Source organism: Mchenga conophoros, linkage group LG4, assembly GCF_057382185.1.
Source record: "Mchenga conophoros isolate Kocher_MC1m ecotype Shallow Benthic linkage group LG4, M_conophoros_male_GT1.1, whole genome shotgun sequence".
In the NCBI taxonomy this organism is placed as follows: Eukaryota; Metazoa; Chordata; class Actinopteri; order Cichliformes; family Cichlidae; genus Mchenga; species Mchenga conophoros.
Window position 1 is genome coordinate 12,081,494 of NC_140529.1, and position 22,300 is coordinate 12,103,793.

At 42.4% G+C, this 22,300-nt stretch overlaps 2 protein-coding genes across 6 annotated transcripts in view; both read right to left on the reverse strand.

The window, feature by feature from the left end:
- Nucleotides 1–13,049, reverse strand: part of wizb (WIZ zinc finger b) — a 30,912-nt gene extending 17,863 nt beyond the window's left edge. For 2 of the 5 annotated variants that reach the window (XM_085270341.1, XM_085270342.1), the window contains exons 1-9: nt 12,727–13,047; nt 12,011–12,197; nt 11,640–11,841; nt 11,305–11,380; nt 6,518–6,666; nt 4,805–6,418; nt 4,172–4,609; nt 2,229–2,639; nt 132–281 (exon numbers count right to left, since the gene is read on the reverse strand). In XM_085270341.1, coding sequence (XP_085126467.1) covers nt 132–281; nt 2,229–2,639; nt 4,172–4,609; nt 4,805–6,418; nt 6,518–6,666; nt 11,305–11,380; nt 11,640–11,841; nt 12,011–12,118 — 3,148 coding nt within the window. In that variant the 5' untranslated portion in view covers nt 12,119–12,197; nt 12,727–13,047. Of the gene's footprint in view, nt 1–131; nt 282–2,228; nt 2,640–4,171; nt 4,610–4,804; nt 6,419–6,517; nt 6,667–11,304; nt 11,381–11,639; nt 11,842–12,010; nt 12,198–12,726 lie in introns of all 5 variants that reach the window. The other 3 variants (XM_085270339.1, XM_085270337.1, XM_085270340.1) reach the window with 3 other exon arrangements.
- Nucleotides 13,050–16,852: 3,803 nt separating this feature from the next.
- LOC146575591 (N-acetylmuramoyl-L-alanine amidase-like) lies at nt 16,853–22,170 on the reverse strand. The gene is made up of 5 exons (XM_085270344.1): nt 22,003–22,170; nt 20,205–21,032; nt 19,853–20,063; nt 19,483–19,777; nt 16,853–18,260 (listed from the first exon to the last, which is right to left on the reverse strand). Exons 1-5 carry the CDS (start codon nt 22,067–22,069, stop codon nt 18,246–18,248), a joined length of 1,416 nt encoding a protein of 471 aa, XP_085126470.1. The 5' UTR covers nt 22,070–22,170; the 3' UTR covers nt 16,853–18,245.
- Between the last annotated feature and the right edge of the window lie 130 nt (nt 22,171–22,300).

Consider the following 22,300-nt stretch of genomic DNA (forward strand, 5'->3'; position numbering starts at 1 on the left):
TAACCCCCTCTCTTGTAGCATCTCTGTTACCACTACAGTTTTCCCACTGACAGCTATGATGAGGCTTGGCTGTAGCAAATCCAATCCCCTGTAAACACTCTGAGGTCAGCATTCCCACATTCCTGCCTCACCCGCGGTGTCTGCATCCTCCCCAGGAGAGAGGCTGTCCGTGTTCACGCCGCGCGGACCCGTTTTCCCGGGGCTTGAGCTCAAACCGTCCAGGGCTGAAAGCTGCTGCAGCTCCTCCTCATCTTCTTCCTCTGCTCCCTCCTCGTCATCGCCTAAAAACACAACCGTATCCGTGTTAAGTGCAGAAAATCCACAGTAATTAGGCTAAGTGATGAATGTCATGACAAATCACATTAAATAGCAGTCTGAGGGATGCATCTCAAAGCTAATTATACATTGGGGGAAATAAATAAATAAACTTCATCAAACGCATATGCACGCATTAAATGCATGTATATGTGGATAAAAGAAGAAAAGAATCAGGCTGTGAGCTGAAAAATCAGCTCAGTCCTGTGAGCTCAATGCCCTGTTATTTTCTCCCTCCTTGTTACAGCAGCGCGTTGTAATGCATTCTGTGGGGGAAATATGCATAAAAACAATTCAAGTAATGAATCCCTGTCAAAAAAAAAAAAAAGCCAAAGAACAAAACAAAAAAAGTAATAACTGCACTACAGTATGAAACAAACGCGGCAGTCTTGGTTCCCCGCAGTCAGACATTCCTGGGACAAAAGTGCCATTTTCTGCGACAAATCGGTAAATCAAAAGAGACGTGGAGACAGACAATGCTTTTTGTCTGGTGGGCGGCTCTGCGCTTGTCAGTTCATCTCTTGACTGTAAAAGAGCAGCGATGTGACACCCCGGAACGCAGCGTTATAACACCGTTTATTATGCTAAAGACAACGCCAAATAATCACAGGGCTAATTTCTAAGATCGGAGGCAAAGTGGCAAACGCTAACTTTGTGCCCGTTCGGGCGGAGAGAGAGTGAGCAACCCGACACTTCCAAGTAAAAGTGATACTTCCATTATACTTGGTTGATCCGGATAAGTTGCAATAAGATTACCAGTTACTAACTGCTGCTACTTTGGGTCAACAAAGTTACCACGTTTCCCGACTATTCTCGCGGTCAGTTTATTGTAGGGGGAGAAAAAAAGAGACATGCACAAAAGCATGCACTTGAAGGCACAGCGTGTCCTCTATCAAAAATCAAAGCAAAGTAAAATGGCGAGGATTGGGCAACTGTAGGTAATTTTAGAGATCCTGCAGCATTGGAAATACTGGACGTCATTCGATACGTGTATAATAGAGGGGGGAAAGCACACAGACATACACACTCACATAAATATGTATTGAAAAGAAAAAACAAACTGCAACAATAGTATCACAACAGCCAAAATGCACACAATCTATCCCCGCGTGCAAAATCAGGAAACCCGAAACAATAACAATGACCCGCTTTATGAGCTTCTGACATGCGTGTCACAGGCTACCTGCACGCGACACTCATTTTTTTTACCCGGTCTCCAACGTGATAAAGAGTTTTTCTTTCTTTCTCTCTTTCTTTCTTTTTAATGGCTGTTATCTGGCTACATTGTGACAGAAGATGCGGCGCCAGACGTGCAGTGCGAAGAAGCCGCCGCGCGATCCGAGGGCACGCGGTGCACGGGAATTACGGCGCGCGGTACTCACCGGTCCGCAACCGCAGTGCATCGGACTCCCGGCAGCTGAAGCCAGACAGTTTTTCCGCTATTGTTTGGGTCTGCGGGGAGGTGGAAGCAGCCATTTTGCCCCCATATGCACCGCTAAGCTAAGGCGTGACCAATCGAGTGGAGGCGGAGGTTGGGATAAATGCACCGAGTGCCACATCAACCATGGGCATCAGGGATTCTCTCACTCTTTCCAGCTCTCTCCCTCACACACACACACACACACACACACACACACTCGCGCAAAGACTGATTTTTCTCAGCAGCCACCTGACTCCAGTACTTCCCACCGAGGACAGGCAGTAACTTCAAAACACATTTCTAACTGCTTTATCATTATCTCCTTCTATCTTGGTTTTATGAGGCAACAGAGAGCCAAGCTCAAACTTCAAACGTGGACAAGGCAGTGACCCATCAGAGCCATCAGCAGCCAGCAGATTAATCACACAACCAATAAGTAAGGTCTGTTTATCACATTGCCATTTTTAAAGATGGACCAATAATAGAAACTCACCTTTACACTCTTCTGCTCCGTCCCGCTTCTTCCAGGATTGGGGAGATGCTGAAGGCAGCACATCAGAAACAGCAGCACTCAGGGTCCTTTCGCTTGTCTCCTCCTCCAGCTTTACTTTAACAATTCCCTCCCCTTCATCCTCTAGGTCTCTCTCGTCTTCATCATCGTCCTCGTCTTCCTCCACTGGAGAGCCAGAACTCCGAGGGGGAGCCGTGGGGATTACGAGGTCAGGCCTGCTGGAGAACAGCTCCCTCAAGATGTGGATCGGGGAGATGGTAACATCCCAGTTAGTGATGCCGAAGTCACGGAGGTGGGCCCGAGCGTGGCTCGACAGGCCAGCCCGGGTATCGAAGCCAGCACTACAGAACTCGCAGTGCATCACGCTGAAAGTGTCCGGGTCAAAGTTGGCAACTACAGGGGAAAGAAGCAATGCAAATGATTGAATGTAAAGTAAGGCATGTCATGCTAATGGTTCCCGACCTTTTGTTTGTTTGTTTTGTGACCCCCACAAATTGTTGGAACAACTTTTCCTTTTAAAAACCCACACACCACAATGCTGGTGTGTTGGTCTGTTGGTCATTTGCTGAGTTACCACTTTGGTCAAGCCAACCACAAAAATAACTGCCATGAAACTTTGAATAATCATGGCTCTCAAGAGATGAATTCTATTCATTAGTGTACTGAACTTTCCTTTAGCACCCCTATCTGGGTGGTCTCAAGTGAAATCTCTCATGCCTCCACCAACTGTTGGGTTATTGTTGGACTTATCTGTAGGAACAGATATCTGGATATGAATATGCAGATCAAAGATTAAACTTTCTGGCGTCTGCTTTCTGCTTGTTAATAAGCAGAATATGAAGGTAAAGAGTCTCTATAAAAAGTGAAAGTCGGATTGCATTTATTAAAATGTAATTCTGATCTACTAACCTGGTATACACCTGCGAGATCTTTGAAGTCTGCGGCCCAAATGTTCCTAGTCGTCCCGAGGTCCAGATTAAAACACAGAGAAGACCAGGCATTTGTGGTGACTGTGCCTAAATTGTGGAACACTTTGCCTCTGCATATCAGGACCTCCACAACACTGGATACTTTTAAAACCCATCTAAAGACTCATTTTTAAATCAGTATGAGCCTGTTACTATTGTTTTTATTTATCATCATTCTATAATTCTATTCCCTTCTACCTTTATCCTATTTTATGTCTTTTGCCTTGACTATTTTTATTGTACAATACTTTGGTCAACAGATGTTGTTTTAAAAGTGCTTTATAAATAAACTTGAATTTGAACTTGAACTAATCCAAAAACCGTAAACAAAGAAAACACGGGAAGAGACATGCAGGTTAACTTTCGGAGGTTTAAGTCATCATTGGTGATGATGACCCTAACACTAGCCAATTATTGAATTGTTCTTCCGAGTCTTGGCAATTCCAGAACAAAGAAAACTAACACACAAAAAATGTTCATACAGGGTTAGAGTTGGGTTAGGGTTATGAAAACTTGGGCCTCTAAGTTTTAACTTCTCTCAGTTTTGAGGTGAACAGTTGAAGCAAGGTTACGAGTGGCTGACATGTAAATTTATCAGATTAGCTACATGAACATCTGCGAACATCAGCTACAAAAATAGCCATAAATATGTGGACATGGTTTAAGCCAGAGAACTAGCCGGTAGGTTATAAACCACTTACCAGTTATATTATAGAAATTCAATATACATTTCTCAAAGTGTTCATCACATCAACAAAAAATTAAACACGGAGACAAATATGAAAAAAATGTAAAACCTTGTATAATGTAAAAAAAGGGTATTAAAGTGAGATATGATAGCCTACATCAGAGTCTTCATTGTAAAGATGTTTTACTCCAAACACAATAAAAAGACAGGGTTCCAAATCTGCAAAGACATCTACATAGTCTAAGAAACACATGCGACAGGGTGCTGACCTTTTTTTTTCTTCTTCTGATAAGAAAACTTCTTCTCAATCGCGTTGACTTCCTCCGGGGATATGAAGTGACGCACGTTGTAGCTGACGCCCACACGGTTCAGGTGGCCTCTCACGTGATTGGCAAGCCCAATTCCATTATGAAATCGATCGGGGCAGTAGGGGCATTTCCTCTCCACGCTCTTCAGCGCCTCTGTGTCCTCATCAATCTCGTCTTTGTCTTCATCCAGGACGCCCTCTGACAGGAAACGTCGCACGCGTTCCTCGTCAATGTCTTCGTCGTCGTCGCTGTCAATTTCTACAGGAGCGGCAGCGACCCTGGTGCTCCTCCTCAGAAAGAAAACCTTCCCGTCTTTTTCCGCTTCCTTCTTGTCATCGTCCTTTTCGCTCTTCTTGGTGGGGAGCGGTAATGGAGCACTCTGCAGCGATGAGCCATCATCTATCAAGGAAAGAAAATGAACTTTTGATTAAAATTATCACGAAATCTAACTCAAACAGCAGGCAGTGCATGCGCATCCAGAAATCTGAATAAAAAAATAATAATAATAATAATTAGCTAATTTTTTGTCATTTCTATCAATCAAGGGTAAACTATTACTCTGAAATTAACAATTGAGTTCTTATTTAGTCTCACCCATGTTGGATTGTGCTCTAGTCTGAGGCCTGACTGCCACTGATGAGCTTTCCTCTTCCCGACACAGCTCTGTCTTAAACTCTGACTTCTGATCTTGGTCCTGCTCTTCCTCTTCACTCTCAGGCAGCTTTTCACCATCCCCAGTGGTGTCAAGCTTGGCCAGATCAGTCCAAGGTTTGCCTCTTGTGCTGAATCTCCTGTTACAGACCACCTGTCTCACAGGCCGAGCTGTAGTGCCGTCTGGTGTTCTGCTGTCATCAGAAGCAGTAACTGCTCGCTGGCTTTTGCCTTGAGTTGCGTCATGCTGAGATCCGGATTCAGAGACGAACTCAGGGTCTAGGTTGGGTTTAAAAATTCTTGCTCCCATACTAGCCTTTAAACGCTGTCCAGACTCGTCGATCTCTCCTGGATGAACGAGTGCCTGGTGTTCCCTCAGTATGGATTCACTTGAGGTCAGGAAGCCACAGTGACCACAGGTCAGGGAAGTAGATGCCAAACTCAGTGGTGAGCCAGAGGAAGAAGAATCTGACTGGAGAGTGGGCTTTTTCCTGGTGTGGGTCTTGGAGTGATTAGCTAGTGCTTGGGATGTTCTTGTGCTGAAGTTACACTTGGTACAGATAAAGCGGCGACGGTAGGCAGAGAGAGCTCGGGTCTGAGTTGGAGTTCGAACTGAATTTGGCAGGGGTGTATTTAGGTCAAGGACTCCTGGGTCTATATCCAGTGTTGACACTGGCGATAGAGGTGGAGATTTGACCGTGTCTGGGTCTACCACCTTGCTTAGTATTGAGCCTGGGCCAGTATTTTCTATAACTGTCGGGTCTATGCTTCTATTTTTCAACACCTTGCTGTCCAGTGTCTGAAATTCTTTTGCTTTCCCATTTTCATTCAGTTTCTCAATTTCTTCCAGGATCTTCAGTCGTGACTCTTCGTGCCTTCTATGGTGGTCAGCAAGTGCAAGTCGATTTGGCAGGTTCCATCCACACTCAGTGCACCGAAAGCGGCTGCCCTTTCCTAACCGCCTGACACCCCCTGCGCCACTCTGATTGTGCTCAATCATGTGTTCTTGCAGGTGGACCTGCTTTTTAAAATAAATGCTACACTCGACACACGTGAAAATCTCTTTATCTGTCTCCGCTCCACTTTCTTCTCCTTCTTTGTCTCTTCTCCCACCTCTGTCTCTGAACTTTATGGGTTCCACCCCTCCCTCTCCAAAGCTGACCTCCTCAAAGTCATAAACCCCTCCACCTCGATTTAGCTGTACTGTTTCAGATTTTTGAGGACTAGGTCTTGCCAATTTGGCAGTCTCAGGCAACGTACGCTTTAAGGTGCCAAGTCCTGAGAAGGGCCTGAGCAAGACCCTCTTTTTTCTGCACCGCTGAATGAATGTGCAATGAGCCCAGGGGGCAGGAGGGGGACTCTCTTGGTCTGAGTCTCCGGGGAAGGTGTACACATCTCTCTCAGGCTCCTTGGTTTCCTTTCCCTTGGGCTTTTTTTCTCCCTCCCCGTTGTCCAGCACCACCTCCTCCTCCTCCATTTGGCAACCTTCCTTTGGTTTTACTTTAGACAGGAATGGCTCAGCTCCCTCAGATACATTCCAGAATTTGCTGTCTGCTACTGCAAAGAAAGCAGGAGAATTCTCAGTGAAAGAAAAGATTTTAAAAACAAAGCTATCGAGTGTGCAGGCAGACTAAGTTTATTCAGTATGGTACTTACATTCTGTTTGGCCAGGCTGGGATGTATTTGGCTCCTCTGTCTTTGTGCTCTCATTGTTATCACTGTGCCCCTCAGCGGGTGTAGACATGCCAGTCTTACTATGGAAGTGTTGCATTTTATCAGGTACTTGGTCATCTTCACTATCAAGTCTGGATGCCATCAGAAAAAGAATTTATTACATTATATTCGTAATAAATTTAAGAAAAGTATCTGCCTGTATTCAGGAAAAAATCAGAAATCATGTTTGGCCTCATATTTCTTATTCTCAGGCCCATTGCCACCACTGAGGTCGAGTCCCCCATCTTTTCAGGGAATTTCGTGGGTTTTAGCTAACTAAGGGATGTGTAATTATAAACATGGAAATGCTGGGAATGTTAGGCCCATAAAAATTTGGTAAGAGACAAGTTTTTTCTAATTTTGGTTCTGCACACTACCACAATGATTTTAAATGAAATAACTCAGATGCAGCTGAAGTACAGACTTTCAGCTTTAATTTAGTGGGTTAAAAGAAAGGACTGCATAAAAATGTGAGGAACTACAAGCATTTTTAACACAACCCCTTCATTTCAGGGGATCGAAAGTAATTGGACAAAAATAAATATTATTATTATTATCATAGTTATTTCATTATAATTAAATAACTGAAGATAAAATGTTCATTTCTAATACCTGGTTGAAAACCCTTTGCTGGCAATAACAGTCTGAAGTCTTAAACTCTTGGACATCACCAGATGCTGGGTTTCTTCCTTTTAATGAGGGAACCCTTTTTTTTGCCAGGCCTTTACTTTCAGTTACTGTTTGTTTGTTTGTTTGTTTGTTTGTTTGTTTGTTTGTTTGTTTGTTTGTTTGTTTGTTTGTTTGTTTGTTTGTTTGTTTGTTTGTTTGTTTGTTTGTTTGTTTGTTTGTTTGTTTGTTTGTTTGTGGGCCTTTCTCTGCAAAGTCTTCAACAAGTGAAATGCATGCTCAATTGGGTTAAGATCAGGTGACTTGCTTGGCCATTCAAGAATAATCCACTTCTTTGGTTTAATAAACTCCTGGGGTGCTTTGGCTGTATGTTTTGGGTCATTGTCCATCTCTATTACGAAAGCCAGCGCAACTGTATTTAGCTAGATTTGAGCAGACTGTACATCTCTGAACACTTCAGAGTTCATTCAGCTGCTTCTGCCCTGTGTCACATTATCGATAAACACTAGTGTCTCAGTGCCACTGGCAGCCATGCACGCCCAAACCATCACACTGCCTCCCCTGTGCTTTACAGATGATGCGTTGTCCTTTGGTTCATGAGCTGCTCCACGCCTTTTCTTGACATCATTCTTGTAGAGGTTGGTCTTGGTTTCATCTGCCAAAGAATGTTTTTCCAGAACTGTGCTGGCTTTTTTTTTAGATGTTTTTTGTTTTTTTTTTTAGCAAAGTCCAATCTAGCCTTTCTGTTCTTGAGGTCTTGCACCTTGCAGTAAACCCTCTGTATTTACTTTCATGCAGTCTTATCTTTATGGTAGACTTGGATATCGATACGCCTAACTCCTGGAGAGTGTTGTTCACTCGGTTGGCAATCATCCACCACTGTTATCGTCCATGGATGTCCAGGTCGTTTTGCATTGCTGAGTTCACTAGTGCTTTCTTTCTTTCTCAGGATGTACCAAACTGTAGATTTTGCCACTCCTAATATTATAGCAATTTCTTGGATGGGTTTTTTTCTGTTTTCCCAGCTTAACGATGGCGTGTTTCACCTACATGGGCAACTCCTTTGACCAAATGTTGTCTGTTCATGGAAATATCTTCCAAAATGCAACCAACACACCTCAAATGAACTCCAGGCCTTTTATCGGCTTAATTTATAATGATATAAAGAAAGAATTGCCCACATCTGTCTGTGAAATAACCTTTGAGTCAATCGTCCCATTACTTTTGGTCCCCTTTAAAAAGAGGGTGACCTGCATTAAGGAGCTGAAACTCTTCATTGAATTTGACACACAAATGAAAGCTGAGAGTCAACACATTATGTCCATTATATAACTATAACTGGAATACGTTTTAGTAAAGACAGTAGTGTGTTCAGCACTTTAGGAAATACACTAATATGCTATCTTTCAAAGAATCAGGTAAGATGATTCTTTGATAGATTCCTGTGAGCTAAATGTAAAAGTTGAACATGCAAGTTCATAACATACAGTTATGTTTATCTGTTTATCCACTGTCATCTTGGTGCCTAAATATCTGAAGGCGTTCCTTGAAACCCAGCTTTGGAGTCGAGTTTCCACCTTTCTTCTTCGTACTTGTTTGCCAAGTGTGCTGTTTTATTTGATCCAAGAATGAGTCTCTGTCTTTCACAACTTCTACCGATAATCCCCTCTTCACCATATCGGTAGTCGCTTCGTGCGCCGTGTTGTATGTCACAATTCCCTCTCTGTAGAACACCCTTAGGCGTCTGGAAGCGAATATTGTTCTCTTTAAGCACCTTCTTCGCTGTCGCATATTCCTTTCTTCTTCTTTGTATCTCCGGGGCATAGTCATTGTCCACATATATCCTAGAATCCATAAAGTTGAAGCCCTTAGCCTGCCAGGCCTTCTTAATAATGTCTTCTTTGTTACGATAACTTACGAGTTTAACTACAATTGAGCGTGGAGGGGCTCCTTCCGGGGGTTTTTTGCCACCGGCTCGATGTGCTCTTTCAATTCCCAACACCGTGGGGCGGGAGAGACTCATTGTCTTTTCAAATAGAACCTCTACAAAATTGACAACGGATGGAAATTTGTCCTCTTCCCCTTCCCTCACGCCATATATTCTAAGATTCTTGCGACGTGACCGTCCCTCTAATTCCAGTAGCTTAGATTCGCATCGCAACTGAAAATTTGCCATTTCAATTAGCAGCTCCTCCGAGGCCTGGATTCGAGTCTCCATTACGTCTATGCGTCCCTCTGCTTCGTCGAGTCTTATACCAATGCCGACGACCTTCTCCCTTATAGCATTAAACTGATCATTTGTGTCTTTTCTAAAAGCACGTAATTCTTTTAATATCATGTCCATCGTAGCTGGGTGGTCCTTCGCTGTGGCGTTAGCATCGGGTTGCTGGTCTTCTTCCATATTGCTGCTAGCTTGCGACGAAGCATCTTCTTCCGCTTCAGTACGTTCTCCTACATCCTTTTTCTTGGATTTTCTGGGCATTTCTATTCCTTGGTATAGTACCCCACAAAGATAAATCCAAACTTTTTATGTTTCGAGTTAGGTAAATTGGGGTAGAAAAAATGTCAGGAGCAACTATCCTACACAGCCATCACACGACCCGCCAAACCGGAAGTCTCCTCTGCGATTTCCAGAGAGAGAAATATCATCGTGGAAGAGACATAAAGTGAGTAAAAAATGCCCTAAATGCATTTAGAATTTATTTGGAATTACAAATTAAATTTCTTTTAGCAATTATTGTTTTTTAATGTCACAATTCCAATCCTGATCCTTTATCCGGGCTTGGACTGGCAAAAGTGACCCGAAATTGGCACTCTGGTGGAGTTACTTTCTGTGTGTGTGTGTGTTTATAAGTAGTTTTAAACTTTATGATCCACAAAACAGCATAACAGTAAAATAAGAACCGACTGCGTTACAGTCAGTGTGGGAGCAGCGGCTTCACTCATGCGCGATTCATTTGCAGTTTGGACGCATAGATGTGAACATCTTCTGCCCTGATAGCAGCTGGGGGAGGACTATCCTCCGCCTGTGAGCCCTTTGGCACGGGCGAGGTGCCCACGGCAGCACCCGCTGCTTGTTGAGAGTAAGAGCGATACGCGTTTTCAAGTCAAAAAATCGTCATAAATAAGTCTCCAGAAAAAGTCGCCAGATTTGTCGCTAGTCGCTTTTTAGAAAAAAAGTCGCTAAGGGGGTCTGAAAACTCGCTAAATATAGCGACAAAGTTGCTAAGTTGGCAACACTGGTAGTTAGCTTATAGCATCTGTTCAAATTCAAATAAATTCAGTTCAGTTTTGTTTATATAGCTCCAAATCGCAACAACAGTTACTGCAAGGCACTTATTATTGTAAAGTTAAAACCCTATAATAATACAGAAAACACCAACAAACAGATAACCGCCATTGAGCAAACACTTGTGAAGGACAAACTTTGGAAGGAAAAACTCCCTTTTAACCGGAAGAAATGTCCTGCAGAGGCTCAGGGAGGTGCAGCCATCTGAATAACTCATATTGCACTCAGTACGTTCCCACAAATAATGCAATAAAACACAAAAGCACCTTTATCTTTATACAGACTAAAGTTAGCCATAAACTGAGCTTGGCTTTTAAACGTTTGTGCTTTTATGCTAAGCTAACAGCTGCTCTCGATAACTTTGAGCCACCTCTCAGCTAAAGAGTGTTGCTAATGTTGAACCAGTGTTTTTTTCAAATGTTCCCACTCACTCAGTAAGCAATGAGTTAATGTAAGTAACTGGTATCCAGGCCCACTTTGCCTTATGACCTCAGTATTGCTAAAGTCTTTGCTGCATACCCTTATAGAAAAGAAAAAACCATGAGTGATATATTATAGTTCTTTAAAGGATAACTACTTATTCATGAAAGTTGCCCCTTTTCTCTGTAAATTCTTAAGATATTTATTAAAAGCTAAATATGACTCATGTAAACATTGTGCTGTAAATAAAAAATGTTAAAGGAGCACCTTTCATGACTAAATATATATCTCTTGAAATTAATGGGACTTTTTAGAATATTATATTTCTTTTCTACGTGGGTATTCATTAAAGTCAAATTTCATCACCCTTCGTCCTACACCACCTCCTCCTCACCTTAGTCCAGAAGAAGGAGATCCTGGACTGTGAGCAGCCAGACCGTGAGGGTTAGAAAAGTTCTGTAGCTCCTCCTCTGACGCACGACAGCGCACAAAACAAACAACCACAGAAACATCACTTCACAGCTTCACAGGTAAAATCCACAGTTAAAGAAAGTGCTGGGCAGATTACAGAGAGAGCAAACTGAAAGACTTCTGACTACAGCACACTGGAAAAACATTTAAAACAATAAGGGGACAACAATGATAGGCACATAGGCTCAGTACTAGTTTAGCTTTCCAGCAGAATGCATTGCTACCATTGTCTTTACATGCGTGCAACAGGTGTGTTACCATCTAGTGTTTCCTTCTCAGAGTCAGAGTCCCAGCTTAAGGAGGAAGGAAAGGCTGAGGATTTGAATCTCCTCTGTGCGCTCCTCCCTTGGTTTGCACTGGACTGGGGGCCCTCACTCTGCTTGGAGCGCTCCTCCCCAGTGAGGCCCCACAAGCATTTGGCAGATATCAGGCCATCTCTCAGATTTGGAGAACATGAAGACTAGAAAGTAGTAACAATAAACAAAGAATTTATTGTTGATGGGGGTGAAAATGGCAGCACTTATGACCACATATATATATATATATATATATATATATATATATATATATATATATATATATATATATATATATATATATATATATATATATACACATTGATGCCTTACCTCTAAGGTGCTGTTGAGGAAAGTTGGGGTGACGGGGTTTTGTGCTGAGTCGATGGGTGCGGGCCCATAGCTGGTCCCTGGGGTTAGGGGTTCCCCTTCTGGCTCCATGGTCCCCCCCACCCCCCAGAGAACAGTATGGAGTCCCACTAGTAAACAGCCTGCCTACATCGTGCAGCCTCCTCTCCTTCTGGAAAACATTCACACATGAACTCGCACTGAAGTTTTTCCGTGATGGAAAACTTTCCTGGAGCTAATTGCACAGAGAATGATTTTTAAACCAGCATAAAACACACCATGTATCAGCCTCATTTAATGGCTTAATCTGGAGAATCTGTCGTGGTTCAGCTGTCTTGTGTATTTTCTCTTTAAAAAAAATTTGGCAGCTGCAGCTTTCGGACTGTCTGACCTATTTTCACAATATGTCTGGTTTTAAAGAATGAAACGGAGCGCTCGAATGGTTACATAAATAAGTGGCCTTTATATTCAGGCCCTTGTCCTCACTGCTGCCCCTCTAGAAAAAAAAAGACAGGAAAATGCCCGGGCACATCAAGGTGTCCCACGGGTTGGCCTCTGTCGCTTCAGAGGACGTGGCTCTTATCGATCCGGTCGCTGTCAGGTGATTTGGAACAGCAACGCATCCGTGCACGTTGCCTTTGAAACCCAGACGCCCATAAACTGCAGGTTTTTTTAGGGTTTTTTTTAGTGCAAATACTCACTGAAATCGGCCTGGTTTGCGGATCGCAGGGAAAGGCTGCCTCTTTAAGCACCGTTCGTCATACTTTGAGGACGGAGCTGAAGCTTTACGCACCGCGACGATGCTGGCAAGAAGCTTTGACTGCTCCCATGGAGGAACTTGCTCTTTTTAATCGGCGCTCGGGTGTTTTGCAGGGATCCCTTGGAGATGCCAGGCAGAGGACTCCATGTTATTTGGCTTGCAGGCACGCCACGGCTGCGTACGTAAACGTCAGCGGGGAGGGTGACGAGAAGAGTTTCGAGTAACCCACCGGAGGCAAGTTTACTATGTCAAACTTTTACGAGTGCTTCGATCGCAGGCTCATTTCTCTAATTCTGTGCGTATTTATGTGGCGGACACTTTATTCACAGCGATCAAATCATGGTGACTCTGTTTTTTTTCTCGGAGGGAAATGCACGCGTGAGCAGCGTAAGCACGCCACAGTAATAATATTTCTTTAAATGCGTTTTATTTTGTGTAAATAGGTATACTATAAATAAAGGTTATGCGGTATCTGCGTACATTTGTCAACACCTATGTGGCTCGCCATAGTAACGCTGTTGTGAATGACATATTTGCGTATCATAATATGTAATAACACTGTGATAGTAACACCTGAACAATGTTTGTCGGTTACTTTGTGTATCAAAATCCCCCAAATGCTAAACAAAATCAATATATGCCTTTCCGATTGTTATATGTCGTCAACCTGCGCCCCCTGTTGGTCACACCTATCTGTAAATATCCATATCTCGTTGCATGTACCAGAGGTGGGACCAAGTCATTGTTTTGCAAGTCTCAAGTCAAGTCTCAAGTAATGTCAGGCAAGTCAGAGTCGAGTCTCAAGTCACTGGTGTAAAAGTCCGAGTAAAGTCACAAGTCTGAAACTTTGAATTTCAAGTCCTTTCGAGTCTTTAAAAAAAAAAAAAAACGAAAAAATAATGTTGCAGTTATGCTAAATGTAAATATTAGACCATGTAATTTTAAAATCTGTGTTTTTCTCAACACATGACAAAATAGTGAACTTAGAAAATATACACAAATTGTGAAATTGCACCTCTTTAAAATGCAGCTCAATTAAACCTAGCTCCAAGAATAATTTTCACCGACAGTTCTGAGATAAGCTGCATGTTATTCTTGGATGCGGTTGTAGGACCGGCTTTAAAATCGCATGACAAAAATATCATACACATTAAAAAAACTGTATCACCAACGTAGCCTGGACAACATTTGCTAGTTAGATGAAGTCAGCTATCTCATCTTAGCATATTTATATGCATATTTATAATCATACGGTTCTTGGAGTGAGCGCACACACTCATGAAGTTTAGTAACTTCAGGTCACTGCAACAAGCCCAGGTACAGTTTACCGACGGATGGGTAGTAGTAGTAGTGGGTAGTAGTGGGATGGGTAGTAGTGGAAATAATTTCTGGTACCCATCACAGAAATGTAGCAGTGACAATAATATTGTATGCTGTAATCGTACTGGGCAATTAGTGATACAAAAAACCTGTTTTATCCTGTGAATAAAAGTATATGTTTTTGTCAATGTACCATAATAACAGAAGCGAAACGCAATATTGTGTCAGGACAATTCACTATTTATGCACAATAAATAAAGGAGCATAGCGCGACAATTTCTGTTCAGCGCCAGACTTGCTTGTAACCTATATCACCAATTATGTTAAGAAAAATGACGTATTAACTACAACAGCAGACTGACCTTCGTGTAAATGCTTGGAGCAGACTAACCTGTGAGCTGGAGTGTTCTGGGACGTTATATTTGATCTTTGAATGGCTGCAATCCAGTCGCCTCTTTGTTACTTCGGAAACATGGCTCGAACAATTTCTCTTCAACGACGTAATCCGATAACAACCGATCTCTTTACTCATCGGCTTCCCGTGGCTGTCATTCGATCGGCTATTGCAGTTAATAATACCACGGCTTCTTGACATTTTTGTGTTTCTTTTTATCGCTGTATAACTGATTTTAATTGAAAGCCTGCGTGCGCTAGTACCGCTTGCCACGAGTTCCCAGAATCCTTTGCGGTTCTACCCGTGAATGACGTCACATTTTCAATCTCTATATAATATGCATGTTAAATTTTATATTTGGGGTAAAATATCAAGTCTTTTCAAGTAAACCGGTTCAAGTCCAATTCAAGTCCCAAGTCATTGGTGTAAAAGTCCAAGTCAAGTCACAAGTCTTAGAACATTTTTTCAAGTCAAGTCTAAAGTCATAAAATTAATGACTCGAGTCTGACTCGAGTCCAAGTCATGTGACTCGAGTCCACACCTCTGGCATATACATGTAAAAAATTGTAAGGCAGGATTTATGTCAGGATAGGGGGCAAACAGAAGGGGGAAAGTGATGATTATGAGTTACTAAATAGTGGAAAAGGGGCATTAAATAAGCTAATGCTTCTTCCTGCTCCTTTTTGAACATGTTATTTATTATGATTATGATCATTATGTTTTGTTTTGTTTCTCTTTGGTCCTGTATTGTTTGAACATTTTCAAAATAAGGCTACAATATGTAACTTTTCAGAAACTGTGGGTCAGTTTCTCCAAATTCTCTGCACGAAATGAACGAAGGTCACTGCTTTGATAAGTTACTTTGCATCTCATGCAAAAACACGTTCCATCAAATTGTTTCCTTCCACAAAACCAATACACACAGCTATGAAAAACTGACATCTTGCTGATGGATTTAAAACACTACCGTCAGAAGTGGTCAGTATAGGCTTCTTGAGGCCATGTTATACACACACACACACACACACACACACACACACACACACACACACACACACACACAGAGAGAGAGAGAGAGAGAGAGAGAGAGAGAGAGAGAGAGAGAGAGAGAGAGAGAGAGAGAGAAAGCTCTTCAGCTGAACTGACAAAAAAATAAAAAAGCAAATTGCCTGCCACTGTCTGTGTTCCTGCTGCTCCATCTTCTTGCCTAACACCTGGATGAGTCACTTAAGATCCCTTTTGTATTCTGACACATACTGAAATGTTCTTCCGATTGACTTTGCATAAATGCAGAATGAGTAATTGGAAATCTGCATTTTGAAGCCCAGTGTTCCTAGGTGAACAGAGCGTGCTAAATGATGCAATTTGAGTTTGCAAAACTGTGATTTAGAAAGATATTTGAGTAAGACCAACAGAAAAGGGCAATTTGGAATCGTCGATACGTGAGCTCAGTGTTTTCAGCACTGTGTGCATGATTTCATTTGTTAAAATAAGCAAAACTGCTGTAATTAAACATCAAAGCAAAGGCATACTTTCAAAAAATACATTTTTCTGATTAATTAATATGTACATCACTTAAATGATGCAGCTGGTGAAGGTGTTTTTTAAGTACCTTGTACACTTATAAGCAATTTGGGAATTTCCTCAGTGATATATAACACTGTAATAACCACTGCTAATACATTTTTAGTTAATTACACTTTACTGTACAGAACGGTGTCACTGCTTATTTTGTCATTTTGTAATGAATAATTATATTCTGGTCTGCCAGTCGTTAGTTATGCTATTATTAGTAGTATCTTTGTTACAGGTTTATATATGAGTTATAAACTGTGTTGCGTGTTGCATCATAGATGATATGAGACAATGACATCTGTACACATAACACTTTATACACTGTGTTCTGTGTTTGGTTAATGATTACAAATGTTATTATCTGTTTTGTATATTACTGATCAGTGAGACTGACCTTACTGTAAATTCATTGTGTTTTGATTCAGTGGACAAATTCCAATCTGAACACAACTGCTTTTGTGACTAAACAGGACACAAACTGCAGTCCCCAGTGTTGTAATGTATGGCGGTCCCAGTACCCCTGCCTACTTATACATAGCATATGACAATAATTTCCTGCAAAACAACTGTTACCAGTAAGTAAGCCCTAATATTTATGTTGTTGTTAATGTCAGTTTACCCTTTAGTAATAACGGTTATTATAATGTATTGCCAAAGAAATGATGTAAGTAGTACCTTAAAGTTTCAAATAATTGAAATTTAGTATAGTCAGTGTATCATCTGAAAATGTATAATGAAACAACTGAAAAGTGAAGTACTAAGGTAAAGTACTGTGAAAGTATATAAGCTGAGTAAAGTATTCAGATTTTTTTTTTATGAAAGTAAAGTTTTGTTTCTTTAATTCAGCTTCTATAACACATAGTATATTATTATTGCCAAAATAAAACCCACAAGTATACAGTCATGTGACACACTCCATCTCATGGAAATCAATGCTTCGCTGTATAGTTGAAAAAGCAAAGTCTTGATCGTTTTAGAAACAGAAACAGGATAGATAAAAGTGACAGTCAAAAGAAAGAAACATCAGACAACCTGAAGTATTTCCATGATTCCAGTAAGTATATTTTTTAAAATACCATCATCAGTCAGCTCCACATTCAGGTATTCCAGCCCAGGGTCCTGTTATTGCAAACTTCTTATATAAACTGTTGACATCGCCGGTCTGCCGTCCTTTTTGCTGTTGAAGTGTTTGCTGTTGCCACATCAAGCTCTGAAGAGACCTTCAGCAAAGCATTTGACTTTAATGTGAGTTTAATGAGGCATTTTATTCAGATATCACCACATTATTTCAAATGACTAATTTCACTGTTAAAAAAGAAAAAAAATGGCTTGCCTGGGAAAAAAGAAACAAAAAGGAGTCTTCACAACAACCCCAAAATGTCATCAGAGGACTTCCTCTTGTAAGTGTTGATGTCAAAGTCCATGTTTCTAAAATTCTGTCTGCATGGAAAGCATGCAAAGACGGAGAGAATGGCTTTGTATGCCAAAACTAGCCTGAGGGAAAGGCTCAGATTTCTGGCCAGAGCAAGTTGGTAGAGGCTTTGCATGCTCTCATGTAACATACAGGCAAAGAGGAGAGCAGCTTCTGGTCATTGATTCAATTATGTGAAAAGTCTGAAAGTTAAACCAGAAATGGAAGTTTAAGCAGAAGAGGGATCTTTAGGACACTGGTGAATCCACCGTGGAATGGCTCAAAAAGAAGAAATGGAGGGTTGTGAAATAACCCAAGATCTGAATCCCACTGAAATCTTGTGGGGGATTCGGAATGGGCAGCACATGCAAGAAAAGCCTCAAACATGTTGCAACAGAAGGAATTTCACATGGAGAAGCGGTCAGAAATTTCAAGCAATGTCAGCAGCCAGAGAACACTTATGCAAATCAGCTGTAATACATGACTTCTGCTGATGTCGCGTAGAAGAATATCAAAAACTAACTGAAGAAAAATCTTTCTTAACAACAGTCTCTGTTTCAGGAAGAATTTTTTTTAAAAGCCAGCAGTTTGCATTGGATGTACTTCATCATCATATTAATCGCTCTTCTGATGGAATCCCAAAAAAAGGTACTTACTTAATGCAACGCATGCCACAGAGTGAAAAAGAAATGACAACAAAGCAGCCCATAAAAATAAGTCTAATATTTGTTGTGTGATGTTCTGGTCTATCCCAGCCTCTTTATTTCTGGACATCCTAAGAAAAAGAACAAAAGAAAAGAAAGTAAGTCATATAAGAAGGCCGAAAAGAGTGGAGCATTTGCAGAAATAAAAGTAGGGCTGCAACAGGTCTTTAAAGACTATGTATTTCACCACATTCATGCTTTCATCAATTATGACCTGTTCCTACAGCCTTGAATCACCCACATAGCATGATGCTGCCACCCTATGCTCTGCCATAAAGGCTCGATGAATAAAATGAAACAGTCGACCTTCACTCAGGTTGCACCGTCTTCACAAAGAACTTCTGAAGGTTCCTTCTCTTTGAGTAACCAGGTGGGAGGGGGTTTCTCACCTCCCTGACTAGGAGCTACATCAGGAAAAGTTGCAGATCCAAAAACCTGCGCAATTATTTTAATGCTGCTATTTAAAATCCTTAACTTGAGCTTCACAGCATCACAGTTTTATTACCTACATGCTGCAGAGAGTGTCCTTCCATCTAGACAGAAATTGCATGGTGAGGGTCACCTTCTTTGATTTCTCAAGTGCATTTAACATGATTCAGCCACTGCTACTGACTGCAGTTTGTGAGATTAGATACGGCTCTGCCTGATTTGGCGATGTGCAGTGCGGGAGCTCCTCTGGGGACTACACTTTCTCCGTTCCTGTTCACCTTGTACACCTCAGACGCTTTCCATAACTCTGGGTCATGCCACCTACAGAAAGACTCTGACAGTTCTGCAGTGGTTGGATGTGTCATTGATGGGAAGGCGGAGGAGTAGGAAGCACTAGTGGATTATTTTTGTGGAACGTTCTGGGAGAACTCGTCTACTTCTGAAGGTGAATAAGGCCAGAGAGATTTGATCGACTTCAGATTAAAGAAAAAGTGCTGCGCAGTGATGAGTCACGTTAATGACCCACAATGGCAACAATTTGGAGTATCACGTCAGGAATAGTTTTAATATACATGTGGGGAAATAGGCATTTTAACTTATAATGCTCTAAATGCTTACTAAGGCATTATCAGAGGACAATCACTGAGTTAAACAAGCTGCATAGCAACCCATCTAATGTCTGATAACACATTTCATTAGCTGATATATATACAACAACCCCTTAGTAACCCTAGAAGAAAGACTAGATTACCATCAAAGTTTTTTTAGTAGTGATGTAAGGATCTGTCTAAACATTTTCAATTAGTTGGCACATTGTGGTGAAAAACGCCACACACACACACACACTTCAAAATTCCTACATACCCCAAAATGTTTCCAGGTCTTGATCTCACTGTACAGAGCATCTCCTGGGCAAGCGGTGTTCACCATCTGTCTGTGGCCCCTCAGGGTAAAAGTGGGTATGAGTCGCCCGCCAATGATAGCACAGCTTGCCAGCTGGTCTCTCACCAGCTCCATGGCGTGCTGAGAGGGCAGAATGCTGCTGTAGTCTCCAATGAAGGAAACGCCGTAGCCGACAGAGTTGTAGCCGAGGGTGTGGGCTCCTTGCCAGTACCATCCTCGGCCCTCGTAGATGTTCCCGTCGGAGCCCGCAACGAAGCTTTTGGAGAGGACAGAGACTCTTAGACGGTGTGAGCTGGTTGCGAAGATGTCACGTGTGAAAACGTCTACGTACCTGTATCCGATGTCATCCCAGCCTCTGTCCTCCTGATGAAAACGCTGCATGGAGCGCATGTCTGCAGAGCACTGCTCAAAGGTCAGACAGGGCTGGCTGGGCGTGCTAGTGTGGTGGATGAACATGAAGGAGAGAGGCAGCGAGAGGTTGGTGGGTGTTCCTATGTACGGCTTTGCACCCCACATACACCGAGGAACGATGGGTGGGCAATCTGAAACAGATCAGAGTTTGTTACATGTGACGTTATGCTCGTATTTTGATGGATCTTCTTAACTTTCTTATGTAATGGTCACAGACCACACTGCTGTTCTAAAACCTTTCACTTGGTCTGTGTTTTAAGTTTTATGCTCACCCATGTACATATGGACAAACTCCTTCATCCCCTCCTTCACCTCTCTCATCAGCACCTTCTTCTCCTTCCTCTCCATATCTGACTGTCCTGTCAGACTCTGCTGCAGCTGTACAGATTTCACCACCTGTCTGGCCAGCAGCAGCGGGACAACCAACTGTCTGAAGTTCTCCCTGCGGCGTCGGCTGATGAGGCGTGGGGCGGTGTCCAGTCCTTTACCCTCCAGCTGGTGGCAGTAGTACTCTGTCAGCAGACTGCTGAGCTTGAGAGGACGTCTGGATTTGTCAGAAACCTCCAACCCCAGCACGACGCCATCCATGCCTCCGTTGACTTGAGCGGTGGTGAGCAGGGAGGGGCTGTCCGAGAGGGTGAACACTTGAGGAGAGCTTAGGTTGTCCCAGCAGCCGTCGGGTCCCAGACGCCGCGTCACAGTTGGACTCTGCCTGAGGGAAAGGCCCAGATCTCTGGCCAGAGCAAGTAGGTAGAGACCTCGAACGCGTCCTCGAGTCTTGGCGAGTAAACCGGCCTCGATGCCCAGGAGGAGTGGTCTGAGGGCAACAGTGGTACCATCAGGACTTAGGACCACCCCTTCCTCTTTGGCGTCTTCTGTCACCCTGTGATGCACAGCTTTTCTAATGTAATCTGAAAGGTTAGCAGCCAGTTCAGGCACTCCAGAGAGATCACTGAAAAGGAAGTACTGAATAAACGGGTCATTGACCTCAGCTGCCCACCGCAGCCTCTTCAACACAGCTAGCGGCTCTGACCCAGGGTCCTCATCTTCCACCTGCTTTACTGCACTGATGAAGTCTTCCATCCGATATGAAAATGAAGCTGAAGAGAAGAAAAGAAAAATTGTCATTCAAACTAAAGCCCATCATTTCTCCCCCATACAAACCTTCCTTTGTTTCTAAGTTTAAACACAAACTGATTTAACCAAAGGAGACGTGGCGAGGAGAACAGCGGCACTAAAAGACTTTGACTGAAGAAAGGCAAATATTGCCTGCAGTGTTTTTATTATGCTCAACAAGTGGGAAGTAAAGTGGCCAGCCAACTGTTCCAGCAGTTGTCTCGATGATTAAATGAAACCAACAGTTGGAGGAAAAAGCCACAGAAATCTTTTTTCAGCATAATCAGAAGTGACTTTAGGCCAAGCTACAGCTGACATTTCTCCCCCTATCAGGCTGAGAACGATTTTGCCCATTTCTTGGTCTCAGATGTGAAAAAGAAGAGTCAGAAAAAAAGTCTTACACAAAGCCATTTCCAAAAATACTTTTTTTTGTCTTTTCTTTTCTTTTTTTGATTGGTTGGTTGGTTGGTTTTTAGGGCAGATTTTTCTTACTTCAGCAAGAACATGTCAAACCACATCCTGCATGTGTTACAGCAGCACGGTTCGGTAGGAAAAACCGTCCCGGTGCGACTAAACTGGCCTGCATGCGCCCCAGACCTGTCACCCTCCAAAAAACAAATGAATCACGGTAAAAACAGCAAACATGACAAAGGAGGCCCCAGCCTGTTGGGCAGCTGAAATCTTTATTTTGGCAAGAATGAAAAAAGATTTTGTTATCAAAATGATAAAAGCTGATCGCCTCCTTGGAAATGTATGTTTTCTATTTGCATAAGATTAGAATCGAGTCCTTAAACTGAAAGAAGTTTGGACCGGTAGACACGCAAGTAGAGCGAGGAATTAGTCAACAAGGGAAAGAAAGAAAGAAAGAAAATGAAAGCAAATACAGTTTCTTGATCTGAATACATGCATACAATCGAGCTCATAAAACAGGTGAAAACAGTGAAGCAACCCTACCCTCCACACACGTGCTGACCAACAGCACCAGAAAGACCAGGCTCAGCTTCCAGCAGACTCTGTCCATCTTGAGATGTGAACACCTTCAGCTCCGCACTTCCAATGTGTCTGCCTTAATGGCTCTCTCTTATTTATCACATGTAGTAAAGGGAGTGGTTATGTAACAGTTGTACACGCACACACACAAATACACAGAGTAGATAGGCCTCAGTTTAATCTGTTGGTGTGGCCGTCTGAGCAATGTGGGAAACTGGCACCTGTAATATAAGCAGCACGAAGTGGTTTGTCCTCAGCGGTC

What these genes read in the sequence shown, in the direction of transcription:
- LOC146575591 (XM_085270344.1), bottom strand. Translation starts at nt 22,069, where the DNA reads ATGGACAGAGTCTGCTGGAAGCTGAGCCTGGTCTTTCTGGTGCTGTTG. An exon ending in GGTCAGCACGTGTGTGGAGG is followed by an intron (nt 21,033 to 22,002) that starts GTAGGGTTGCTT and finishes TCTTCTCTTCAG; the next exon opens with CTTCATTTTCATATCGGATG. An exon ending in TGGGATGACATCGGATACAG is followed by an intron (nt 19,778 to 19,852) that starts GTACGTAGACGT and finishes CCTCTCCAAAAG; the next exon opens with CTTCGTTGCGGGCTCCGACG.